Source organism: Ictalurus furcatus, chromosome 12, assembly GCF_023375685.1.
Source record: "Ictalurus furcatus strain D&B chromosome 12, Billie_1.0, whole genome shotgun sequence".
Taxonomy (NCBI): Eukaryota; Metazoa; Chordata; class Actinopteri; order Siluriformes; family Ictaluridae; genus Ictalurus; species Ictalurus furcatus.
In genome coordinates, this window is record NC_071266.1 from 24,221,143 (window position 1) to 24,233,033 (window position 11,891).

The following is an 11,891-nucleotide window of genomic DNA, read 5'->3' on the forward strand; positions in this document are numbered from 1 at the left end:
TTTGCATATTGTAATATTATAAAGAAATGAAAGACAATCTTTAACCATGTATCGCAAAAAAAAAGTGCAACTTTCAGGTCAACGTTTAAGTCTTAAATACTGTATATGATGTGATACTTTGTTCATGAACTTGATTTCAACTCGCATCAATGGGTGCATTTAATATCTCCTATTTCCTCTCATAAAGGGGTTTACATGGGAAAAAAAGTTAACAAATAAACTGCAAATATGCTATTTAGAATGAAAGTTGTGGTAAGTTGAATACGCTAATAGTACAGAAACATAGAAAGTTAATAAGTAAAGACAATAAATCCATCTGTGTGGCATATTTTATGTCTCTGCAAGCCGCTCAGAGAACGCAGATCCAGAACTTTTGTTTGTTGGTGCTTGGGCCACTTTTTTTTTTGCCATTTGTCAGACATTAAGATGACTGGGTTGTTCTTTATCCTGGTCAGGATGGTGGATCCGGACTCCATCCCAGGAACACTGAGTGCAAGGAATGGGACGCCATTCCATCTGAGAAAACCAGTTCTTTAATAATATATTCACAAGAACCTTTGACCTATTTCAGAATTTTGTCTTTATTACTGAAGTGTACTGTAGTCCTTCCTGTAAATCAGTACATCAGCATGTGAGTGCCATCTAGTGGAGAGTGAGTGCTCTATCTAGCTACACATGTCTAGATTCATAAACTACTTATCTTATTTGAACATGTCTTAATCTGAAGTGACGTTCAGGCATTTTAAAAATAACGCAATGAGCCATTGAAGGAATAAAACCTATTACTGATAAAAAAAAATTATAAGTTTACAATGGAAAATGTGTTCTCACTTTGATTATCCATATCAGACTCTGTCTCATCATCTGAGGTAAAAGTTACTCCCAAACCTCATAGTTGTCTCTTCACTTGCTAACACTGGTGAGGAATTGTTGTATGATCAATACGTAAGCACTCTTCTCTGCTTTGATGATGTGATGGCACAGCGTAGACATTTTGTCAGGGGTTTTCTGATTACAACTTGAATTTATTTACCATTTTGCCACATGGCCCTACAACAACTTGATCACATCCTGAGGAAACCACACTTAGCTAGCAAGGTTTTATACCAGGGGTGTCCAATCTTATCCGGAAAGGGCCGGTGTGGGCGCAGGTTTTCATTCCAGCCAATCAGGAGCCACTCATGTCACCGAGGCATTGATTCCCCGTCGCACACTGCAGGTTATTCCAGGTGGAACACAGAAGTAAAAACAACAGTCCGCAGTATATAAAATGGCACCACTGCATCGCAACCACAGGGGCACTGAAAACAATATAACTTAAATAACGTTCTGTTATCTAAAACAATATGACTTAAACAAACAAACAAAACAAACAAAACGGTGACAGGAGCGGCAGCGAAACGTGTCATCGTACCCTGTCTCCGGAACCGGAGAAATGTAGCTGAAGAGAGGAAGCTCAAGTTTATGAGCTTTATTAATAGGCCCTGTTTCAAAGATGATCAAATGTTTGTTGTCCAAATATGTCAAAATAGCCAACAATTACCATTGGGTGTACTTATTTTATCACGACTGAATACACGTATATATTACACACAAATTTTTACATAGACACATACAAAGAAATGCTGTGAAGCAAAGATGCCTTCAAAAATAATAAAATTACACGTTTCTACATTTAAAAAAATATTATGAAGAGCAGTAAATAGTAATATACTAAACAAAGTCAGTATTTGGTGTGACGACCCTTTGCCTAAGGAAAAAAAAGTATTCTCAAGTACACTTGTTTAGTTTTATAATGAAATTTGCTGATAAGTTTCACTGAGCATCTTGGAGAATCCGCTGCAGTTCCTCTGACTGTCGCACTCATGCCTTTTTTTTTTTGCTAATGTAGAAGTCATAAAATACCTATACCTACATATACATATATGCATATATACACTGTACAGCGCTGTGCAAAGGTCATCAATAATTATTTAGCGGTAAAAATGATTATAAATGTACAGTACATTAATTCCAGTTTCAGTCAAACAGCCACACATGCAGGTAATATTAAAAATAAAATATTTATGATTTCATACTCTCTTAACTGTTCAGTAGTCTGTGATTTATGATCAGTAACAATAATGATGGAAAATTATATTCAACAGAAAGTCACACAGGTCTTCAACATTAAGAACGGGATGAATTTATTCCAACAGGAAGATCTTGTTTTAATGCCGCACACTGACACATGATGATGATGATGATGATGATGATGAAGATGATGAATAATGATTTCCTGTGAAGTAATTAACAGTGTATATAACACTCCCTCCAGGATTTCATTATTTTGTGATCACATTTTTTTCTTTCTGGATGATTTGAGTCTCATTCCAGTTACTGTAGTAATTAAACTCAACATTGCAAAGACAGAAAGATTCTTTTTCTTTGCGCAACACGTAGTTGAGTGTGAACTTTTCTTGTTGCTGGTATGTTTGCTGTTTTTTTAAAATTATTATTATTATTTAAATGATACAGACGTCCTTTTTTTCCTGGTCATCTTAACACATTTTTATCAGTAGGAAATAAATCTTGGGGAAAGTCAGGTTATTACAGACATGCTAAAGCTTTAGATGATGTAAGGTGTTAATTTTCGATGCACTTCTGGCCCCTAGTGGTAAAGAACACACTTTATATGACGGTTAATTTATAGACTCAGATTAACGATAATGTAAAGTATTATTATTTAAATATTTATACACTCATCGTCCTATTTATTAGGAACAATCATACACCTTCACATTCGTGCAATTATCCAATCACGTGTCAGCAGAACGATGCATAAAGTCATGCAGATGCAGGTCAAGAGCTTCTGTTAATGTTCACATCAAACATCAGAAGAAAAATCTGAGGAGAACTGTCTTATTTTTGCTTCATAGAGAATCGTATTGAGTCAATATAATGTTCCGTTTCTTTCCTGAAAGATATAACAAAGGTTTTAGGGTTTTGTTTTTTTTACAGGAAAACTTTTTGCCATTTAAAGAATAAAATGTATTATATAAACCTGACTGCGCTTGTCTCTACAGTTCTCCAAAAGACCAAATAATAAATGTTTCCATAACAACATAAATTGGCCATCAACATGCTTTGTAATAAAATCACAAACATTTTGCCAAAACGGTCTTACAAATAGGCAGAGTGCCAAAACTAATGCACCACCAGTACACTACAGTCTGGGAGGTCAGTTTTTGACTGCCCCGCATGCCTTAAGGCGGTGGTCACCAACCCTGTCCTTGGAGATCTACCTTCCTGAAAACCTAATTAATTAATTAATTAATTAATTAATTAGTGAACATTAGATCAGAATTTCATTTCCTGACATTTAGATCTAATCTGGTATAATCAGGAAAATAATCAGCGACAGGTTGATTTTATGTAAAGAGGACAGGTTGATTGTTTTTCTATAACAGCAGGTCTTGAATTTTTCTGGAGTCCTGAAGACCAAAACAGCTTTATCTATAACTGATCAACTGTTCAATAAATACAGCCATAACATTAAAACCACTGACAGGTGATGTGAAGAACATCGATTATCTGGCTACAAAGGCGCCTGTCAAAGGATGGGATTTATTTATTAGGCAGCAGGTGAACCGTCAGTTCTCGAAGTTGACGTGTTGGAAGCAGGAAAAATGGGCGAGCGTAAGGATCTGAGCGACTTCGACGAGGGCCGGATTGTGATGGTTAGACGACTGGGTCAGAACATCTCCAAAACCACAGGTCTTGAGGGGTGTTCTCAGTATGCAGAGGTTACTACCTACCAAAAGTGGTCCGAGTAAGGACTCGGACCTGAGGAAATGAGGTGGTTATTTCTAATCAGAAAGACGTGTAATGTAGTTTGACTATGTTTTTGGGGGGTTTTGTATTGAAGATCTGGTTGTTATTGGGTTGGTACACATTATTGTGAAGGGTGTTTAAGGAACTCTGTCTTTTTTTCCCTTCTAAGGATGACTTTGTAAAGTGGTTGCCGAGTGTTTTTTAGAAGTGCTGATGTACATGTTCAGATCGGAGTGAACATGACGACGGTGTCGACACATGAACCAGCTGAAAACACACACAATCACACACGTACAAGTAATGACTGTTAAAACAAACAAAAAAAAACAAGCAAACAATAACTATATCCATCATACGTAGTCTTAATAATTATACAGAAATGCTGATGTTAATGCATTACAGCAATATACTGTATATGATAAGAAACAATACCACCCTACAGCAATTTACACTCTAAATACTGCACCATACGTTCAATATTCATTCATTGTTTCGTCAAAAGTTCAGTTTACTGTTTTATTATTCCGTAAATGACCATCTTTATTTCATTATAAAAGCATCTTATAAAACCATGATAAAACCCCATGATATAGCCATAGTATTAAAACCATGAACGGTCCAGATGTGAAAAGTGTGTGAAACACAAGAAGATAAAGATTGAACCTACTTTTGACTAAATGTCTGATTAATTTTGATAGATAGATTGAAAATGTTTCAGTTTGATTCTAAATTCTGATTCTTTCGGATCCTGATTGATTCTGAATGAATATGATTCTGATTGGGTAATTCTGATTTTGATTGATTTTGTTTCTGATCCAGATTCTGATCTTGATTTATTATTTTGAGTGTGATTCTGACTCTGATTCCATTTGGCTACTTGGCAGTGGTAGTTCAGTGGTTAAGATGTTGGACTACTGATTAGAAGGTTGCGATCCCACTGCCATGATGCCACTGCTGGGCCCTTGAGCAAGGCCCTTAACCCTCAGCTTAACCCTCGTATCTATACTGCCCTCTATTGGTCAGGGTAGATTGATGCATTGATATCCGATCAGAAATTCTGTAGTCATAGTTTTGTAAAAGAATAAGGATTTTACTACATATTTAAGAGAAATAACAAGGTACTACATTTAAGAGGAGAAAAAACATGGCACTTCTGAATCATTGTTCCATTTATTGTTTGGGAGTGTGTACAGTTATTACAGTACAGTGTGTAACCATAAGAAGACATATATTCACAAACGAAATAATATTCTGATAGTTAAAAAAGAAAAATCACGTTTATAACATTAAAATCTCCTAAAAGAATTTATCTTCCAACAACATATCCTTTTATCTTCCTGATCCCAGCAGCCATTAATGCACACCTGAAAGAAACTGTGACCACAGGGGATAGTCCCTGGATCCTTCAGTAGATACAGACACACTGGACAGCTGAACTGATCCACTGAAAGCTGATCTACTGAAATACCGGCCTCGGCCATTTTCCTAAATTCACACACTGACAGAGGAAGAGAGAGAGAGAGAGAGAGAGAGAGAGAGAATGTATGTGGAGTGGCCTGCTCTCAATAACAGGCGAAAAAGGAAGGAAAACCATGTGAGCATGTCCACATCACTTGCAGTTGGGCTCAACACATGCTCTATGCTCACTCTGAGTTGAATAATTCCTACTAAGCTGTAAGATGTCCAGAGCACTAGCTCCACACTAGTCCTGTCTGAGCTGTATCACAGTGGCGTCATCTCAACAAACTCTCTCTTAACATCAGCAAAATGAAGGAAATGATAGCAGACTACAGGTAGTCCCAGTGGAAAGTACACCAAAGTTATTATCATTAACAAAAACTATGACAAAAACTAAAACTATCAGTGAGAAACCATTTGCGTTAACTGAAATAAAAACAAAAATGTATGTTTCCAAATAAACGAAAACTAAACTGCGACTATACCCTGCAATACATATGAAAACAAAATAGAATTTCAGAGAATAAAACTTTCATACTTGAATTGAATTAAGAACAGAGGTTGAACTGTGTGGATCCATGTTGCCCAATCGTAAATGACCAGTAGATGGCAGAGTAACGTGTATTTGAACTCCTTGGTACAGCAGTGATTTAGTAGCAGTGGAGCTCATAGGGGTGTAGTTTCCATGGGGGGATAAGGGGGAGGTAACCCACCCAATAATCAGAACTAGTAATCACACACACCCTTACACATCAACAGAGCTTGATGTGGACTTCAAGTTCCTCAATGTTCACTTCACCAATAACCTCACTTGGTTCTTCCACACCAAGAAGCTCATAAGGTCTGCCTGAAAGGGACTGCAGAAGCTGAAGAACTTGTGTCTGTACCGTAAAACCCTCACCTACGTCTACCACTATATCGTAGAGACCAACCTGACTGGGTGCATCACTGTGTGCTGGCAGTTGCTCCACCCACAGCTCAACAAATCAGCCTTCTTCCATCTTCACAATATTTTCCACCTCTGCTCCTCTCATTAAAGGGACAGAAACACTGGTTCATGTGTTCATTACATCACATCTCGATTAGTGTTAAACCTAGTGTTTTCGTTCCCACACACAAGCCTAGTACTTTCCTATCCTTTTTTCTATTTTAAAATAATACATACATATATATAATGTATAGATGAATAATCGGACAATATCTATGAATAGTTTAGCTTCTTAAGTTTAACCAGATTGCACCACAGATGCTTTATTTTGAGTCACATAACCTCACGGTTCCAGAATCCCAGATCCTGAACCCAGCATATAGGGGCTGAGTGAATGTGGTGTGGACTCTATAGAGGAACTTCATCGTGTCAGAGACACTGTAGAAGGACAGGGTTCCTGCACCATGATCCACATACACTCCTATTCTGGAGGATGGTGGACCTCCAAGATCAGTCTCCAAATTATTGTGCCAGAAAGATAGAGTGGAAGATGAACACACCAGAGTCCAGGACTGCTTGTTGCGTCCAAACAGGCACTCATTACCCCACCCCTTCCTGTTAATATCTTTATAAGAGACCGATATGTACACAGAGTCCTCACTTTTCCACTCCACCTCCCAGTAACAGCATCCACACACACTCTCCTTACTCAACACCTGAGCATAATTGTCAAATCTATCAGGATGATCAGAGATTCTCTGGGCTTTCTCATTACGCGTCACTACTCTGTTCTTCTCAGACAGAATAAGGGAACGGTGTCCTGTATTGGGATCCAATGTCAATGTACAGAAATCTGAGAAAGAAAAATGTGAACGTTAGACATGAAGCCAACTTGCGAACTCCATAATGCAATGATAATCATCATCAGTTGTTCTTATTTTCCATCATTCATCATTCATTTGCACATTCATTCACATCTAGGGTCAATTTAAAATAGCCAATGCCCCCGCCCCCCGCCCCCACCACCATCCATGTGAGATCTCTGCCCAGAACTGGGTTCTACAGTTTCCCAAAATCTTAGCTAAACTAAATTAGACCTCTGGCTGAACCTACCATCATGATTAAACAAGTTATTAAACAATAACTTAGGCTTAGTGGTTAGCACGTTCGCCTCACACCTCCAGGGTCGGGGGTTCGATTCCCACCGTGACCCCGTGTGTGTGGAGTTTGCATGTTCTCCCCGTGCTGCGGGGGTTTTCTCCGGGTACTCCAGTTTCCTCCCCCCGTCCAAAGACATGCATGGTAGGCTGATTGGCGTTTCCAAAATGTCCGTAGTGTATGAATGGGTGTGTGAGTGTGTATGTGATTGTGTGCCCTGCAATGGATCGGCACCCTGTCCAGGGTGTACCCCGCCTTGTGCCCCACGCTCCCTGGGATAGTCTCCAGGTTTCCCTGTGACCCTGAGAAGGATAAGCGGTATAGAAGATGGATGGATGGATGAATTCTGTAACATCAAGCCCAGACACTTCTCCTCTAGAACACAAGAGGGTGCTCTCTCCTGAATTCTAGGACACTTCCTTGGTTACTCCACACACTTCCTGTTTGTTAAACCACATGGACAGTTTGCTAGCTTTTTTTTTTATGGACCTCTTGTTTATGAATTAGTTTTGTCTAGTCACGTTTTTGATTTTTGCATTGTAATTTGTTGCTATCTTTGATTTCTGGTATTTTGACATTTTTTAAGATCACAATTTGGATCGGATATACCGAGACAGCTGACTGTTCTTGACGCCGAGTTTTTTAAATAAACCTTCTGCACATGGATCCTCACTTTGTCTCTGGCAGTTTGTGTCATATTTTGGGATTTCTCTTCCATGTGTTTAATGGGCATTCAATGGGTTAATTAGTCATCAAACGAAGAATAATTAATAATGTGTCTATAACAATTGTGCAGTTTATTGAGTTTTGAATAATAAAGTAATCTGAGAATTCTCCAGCTAACCTCAGAAGTCTGATTTTGTGCTGGGTAATTAGAAAAATACCATGAAATTAGCAATATGGTACCTTGGATAAATACATTTTCAAATAAAATTATCTTAAAACACACAGTGATGGTCCCTGAAAAAAACGACAAGGGATTATGCATTTTCCCAAAATACAAAAAAGTGTGTGTGTGTGTGTGTGTGTGTGTGTGTGTTTTACTCCTACACTTCAGCAAATCTTCTCTGCTCTGTGGGGGTAAGATCATCTGAACTACTGCAGCTGTGGAAACACAGAAACAAAAAAAATGTTGCTTATGTTTTTTGCTCAAGCCTTTATCACATATAAAAGTGTGTATTTTTTTTATAGCCCAATCTTCAAAGGTTTTTATTCTATGCTTTTTAAACAGTCAAACCGAAGAAGAAGAAAAAAAAACAACTTTTACCAGCAAAGAGAAAAGAGCAACAGTGAATTATCTGGGCAAGAAAGTCTTTCTATGTAAAGCAGTGTCATCTAATGGATTGCTGAAACACACATGCTGAATCAGGGCAAGGAAAATGGGCAAGGAAAGAACACACTGAAGAACATTTGTGATTGCATGTTGCAGCACGGCATTTTACCATTTCCATTGCACTCAAATATTCACTGTATTTCCAGTCCATTAAAAGACTGAGTCACTCCTTCTCCCATATTATTCACCATTCCAACAGTCTGTCTTTTTCTGACTAATAAAAATACTGATTTACGCCATGCATAAGTTTGAAAAACTGCCTTAAGTAACGCTTGCTTTGACTGTGTGCAAAAAAAATTAAAATAAAAATCACTCTAAAAAGTGTGCATGTAAAAACTTTACTACAGACCGTCAGAGATTGGAGATAGAGCAATTGTCATTGGATGCACAATCTCTGCAGCAATAAATCTCCTGGTCAATTCAGTTGAGAAACTGAGATGGGTAGCCGTACTTTCAGGGTCCGATCTGGGCTTTTATGGACGTCCTGACAATAACAGCAAGGTAGAAACCACAGAAGATGCTAGAATGGAATTGAAACCATTGAAATCCAGAAGTCCAGGACTTATCAGGCAAGAAGGTTCCAGGGAACGATGGCTATATGGCAGCAGTATTTTTATTGATCAAAATACTACATCATATTGTCACTTTGTTGAAGCTCTTGGCAAGCATGCACACACGCACAACAAATACATGTAGGTGAATTTCACCTCCCCTGAAGGGTATCCATTGATCATGGAACCACAGTTACATATGTAACGGTTGTTGCGTCGCCAGTTGTAGACAATCGTACAGGCAGGGTGAGTCTCCCATATTACATCATTGATCCCAGACTAGGAGGAGGAGAAGGAGGGCTAAAATGCTTCCTTTGACACACATAAAGCCAGCCATTACAGTTTTTCAATATGCTCCTCATGCAACATTACAGGCCAGCTAAACATGCTCGAAGGAGAACGTTAAACTCCCAGATGCACTGGGGGAAAAAAGTTTGTTGAAATCGCTTGATTCAAATGCATACATTGGTTTGACGTGACTGAATTGAGTTACGTTAATTTGTTCGCGCAGATCCAGCGTGATTTGATCATGTGTTTTCAAAGCCCAGAATAAAACTGAACTCTGCCCTCTCACCCAAACTGAGCACTAAACTCAGGTCTGTGTTGTTCTGCAAGAGCCATGTTACTGCTGTGCTCTTCTACCACACATGATTTAGCTATGTTAATTTTACACAATAGTCCCCGTCAGTGCAAACATCTTCACACGATTCCATAATGTAAATGTTTACATTAATACTGCATTAATTGGTCGTATGTGATCGGTTACTTATCTAAAATAAGCAATGAAATCCCATTTTGATGAGATACGTAATATGTGTATGTAAACTATACACAATAGATTCTCTTAAATCTGACTGACCACATATTCCCTTTTTACAGTATACCAATGACTTGACATGTCTTGACCATGCTCTGATCAACCAGTTTTTAGCCAATTATGCCCTTTTAACCTCCTTGCAATGGATGGTTGTGACATCATTATGTTTTAAACAAGGGGTGTCCAATCTTATCCGCAAAAAGGCCGGCGTGGGTGCATGTTTTCATTCCAATCAAGCAGGAGCCACACCTGATTCCACCTGTTTAATCAGTTGATCTTGGCTTTCAGTAGACTCCGGTTTGGCTTCTGCTTGGTTGGAATGAAAACCTGCACCCACACCGACCCTTTCTGGGAAGTTCATATGATTACTATGAAATCAGCCCAATGAAGCAGTATATTTTCTTTTACCATGTTCAGGGAGTTTGATGAATTCCTTCTGGCAGAATTTCTCGAGTCTCTTTTTCAAATCAGAGAGAGATTTCCTCACTCCATAGAATGTGAGATGTTAATTGACGGAGATGCTGGGTGAGTCGTCTTGTCCAGAAGCGGCACACAGAGACTGGAAACGCTACATAATGAAAGAAAAAAACACGGAGGAGGAGAATTTAAATTAGTCCAGTTTTGAAAAGTCCAGTAAATTTGTTCACGGACTCCAGCTAACAGAACGCACTGCTACAGTACAACATAGTCGAACAATCCAACTCCATTTCCCATCAGCACCGCAGACTACAAAACTCAATGAAACATGAAAAAGCTCAGTGGACTAAGTACCCAAACCTGTGCACAAACACTTTTAAACTATAAATAGCCTGTACTTTCATTCATGCTCCTAGCATTTTCACTAACGGTGATTCCAAGCCAGTTTAGCTGCTCTTCGTGTTTACCTTTGTTAAGCCTGTTTGGTGATCACCTGCCTGTATTTGACCTCTCTTATGAATTTGTGTTTTTAGATTATTTGCCTGGTTTAATAATAAAGAAAACTTACACTTGCATTCAACGCTGCTGTCTGCCTGACAATGACTGCGTTTACATGGACAACAATAATCCACTCTTAACCCGATTAAGACCATGTAAAACTACCATGTAAACAGCACTTTTTAATTACCTTAATCTGATTAAGGTCATACTTGAATTAAGCATTAATCGAATTAAGACAGGTGGAGTACTCCTGTTTTAGTTGCATTATGGACGTGTATTACAGACATGTAAACACCTTAATCACATTATTATCTTACTCACAGTAAGGTCAATAATTAGATTACTGCTGTCCATGTAAACGTACCAAATTAGATCGAAGACACAGTTGTGATTTTAGAGGGGGGCATATATTTTTGGGAATAGTCATCTCAGGACGTTTCTGAGGAACAGCTCACTCTGTAGAGTGTAGTGAGTATTACCTGGAGGAAATGGATGTGATCGTGTGTTTGTGAAAGCTGCTCCAGCTCAGTGACTCTCCTCTGAAGATCAGCGATCTCCTGCTCCAGTTGCTCCAGGAGTCGTTCAGCTCGACTCAGTTCAGCCTTCTCCTGAGCTCTGATCAGCTCCGTCACCTCCGAGCGCCTTTTCTCCATGGAGCTGATCATCTCAGTAAAGATCCTCTCACTGTCCTTCACTGCTGTCTGTGCACTGAGCTGTTATAACACACACACACACACACACACACACACACAGAAGCTCATCTATCATTCCGTCTCTTACTGGGCCTCTAAATGACTCGTTGTCCATGTTGTGTGTGTTTCTAGGAGCAGCTCTGTCTCTGCTAACTGCTCACCTTTATAGTGTTCACACTAGGTAATTAAAATTTGTCTCTTAGATCTGTGTAGTGAGCTAAAA

At 38.8% G+C, this 11,891-nt stretch overlaps 1 protein-coding gene across 2 annotated transcripts; it reads right to left on the minus strand.

The window, feature by feature from the left end:
* Positions 1-6,350: 6,350 nt before the first annotated feature.
* LOC128616079 (tripartite motif-containing protein 16-like) lies at positions 6,351-11,126 on the minus strand. Of its 2 annotated transcripts, XM_053638579.1 has the most exons (3): positions 10,467-11,126; positions 8,408-8,461; positions 6,351-7,052 (listed from the first exon to the last, which is right to left on the minus strand). In XM_053638579.1, the coding sequence occupies exons 2-3, from the start codon at positions 8,445-8,447 to the stop codon at positions 6,523-6,525; spliced, it is 570 nt and encodes a 189-aa protein (XP_053494554.1). In that variant the 5' UTR covers positions 8,448-8,461; positions 10,467-11,126; the 3' UTR covers positions 6,351-6,522. The 2 variants fall into 2 exon arrangements, with proteins under 2 accessions (XP_053494554.1, XP_053494555.1); XM_053638580.1 differs by lacking the exon at positions 10,467-11,126 and having other exon boundaries at positions 8,408-9,048.
* Between the last annotated feature and the right edge of the window lie 765 nt (positions 11,127-11,891).

Excerpts from the sequence above, each read along its gene's own strand:
- LOC128616079 (XM_053638579.1), bottom strand. The coding sequence starts at position 8,447 with ATGATCTTACCCCCACAGAGCAGAGAAGATTTGCTGAAGT. Across the intron at positions 7,053-8,407 it reads CAGAGAAGATTTGCTGAAGT|ATTTCTGTACATTGACATTG; the intron begins GTAGGAGTAAAA and ends TTTCTTTCTCAG.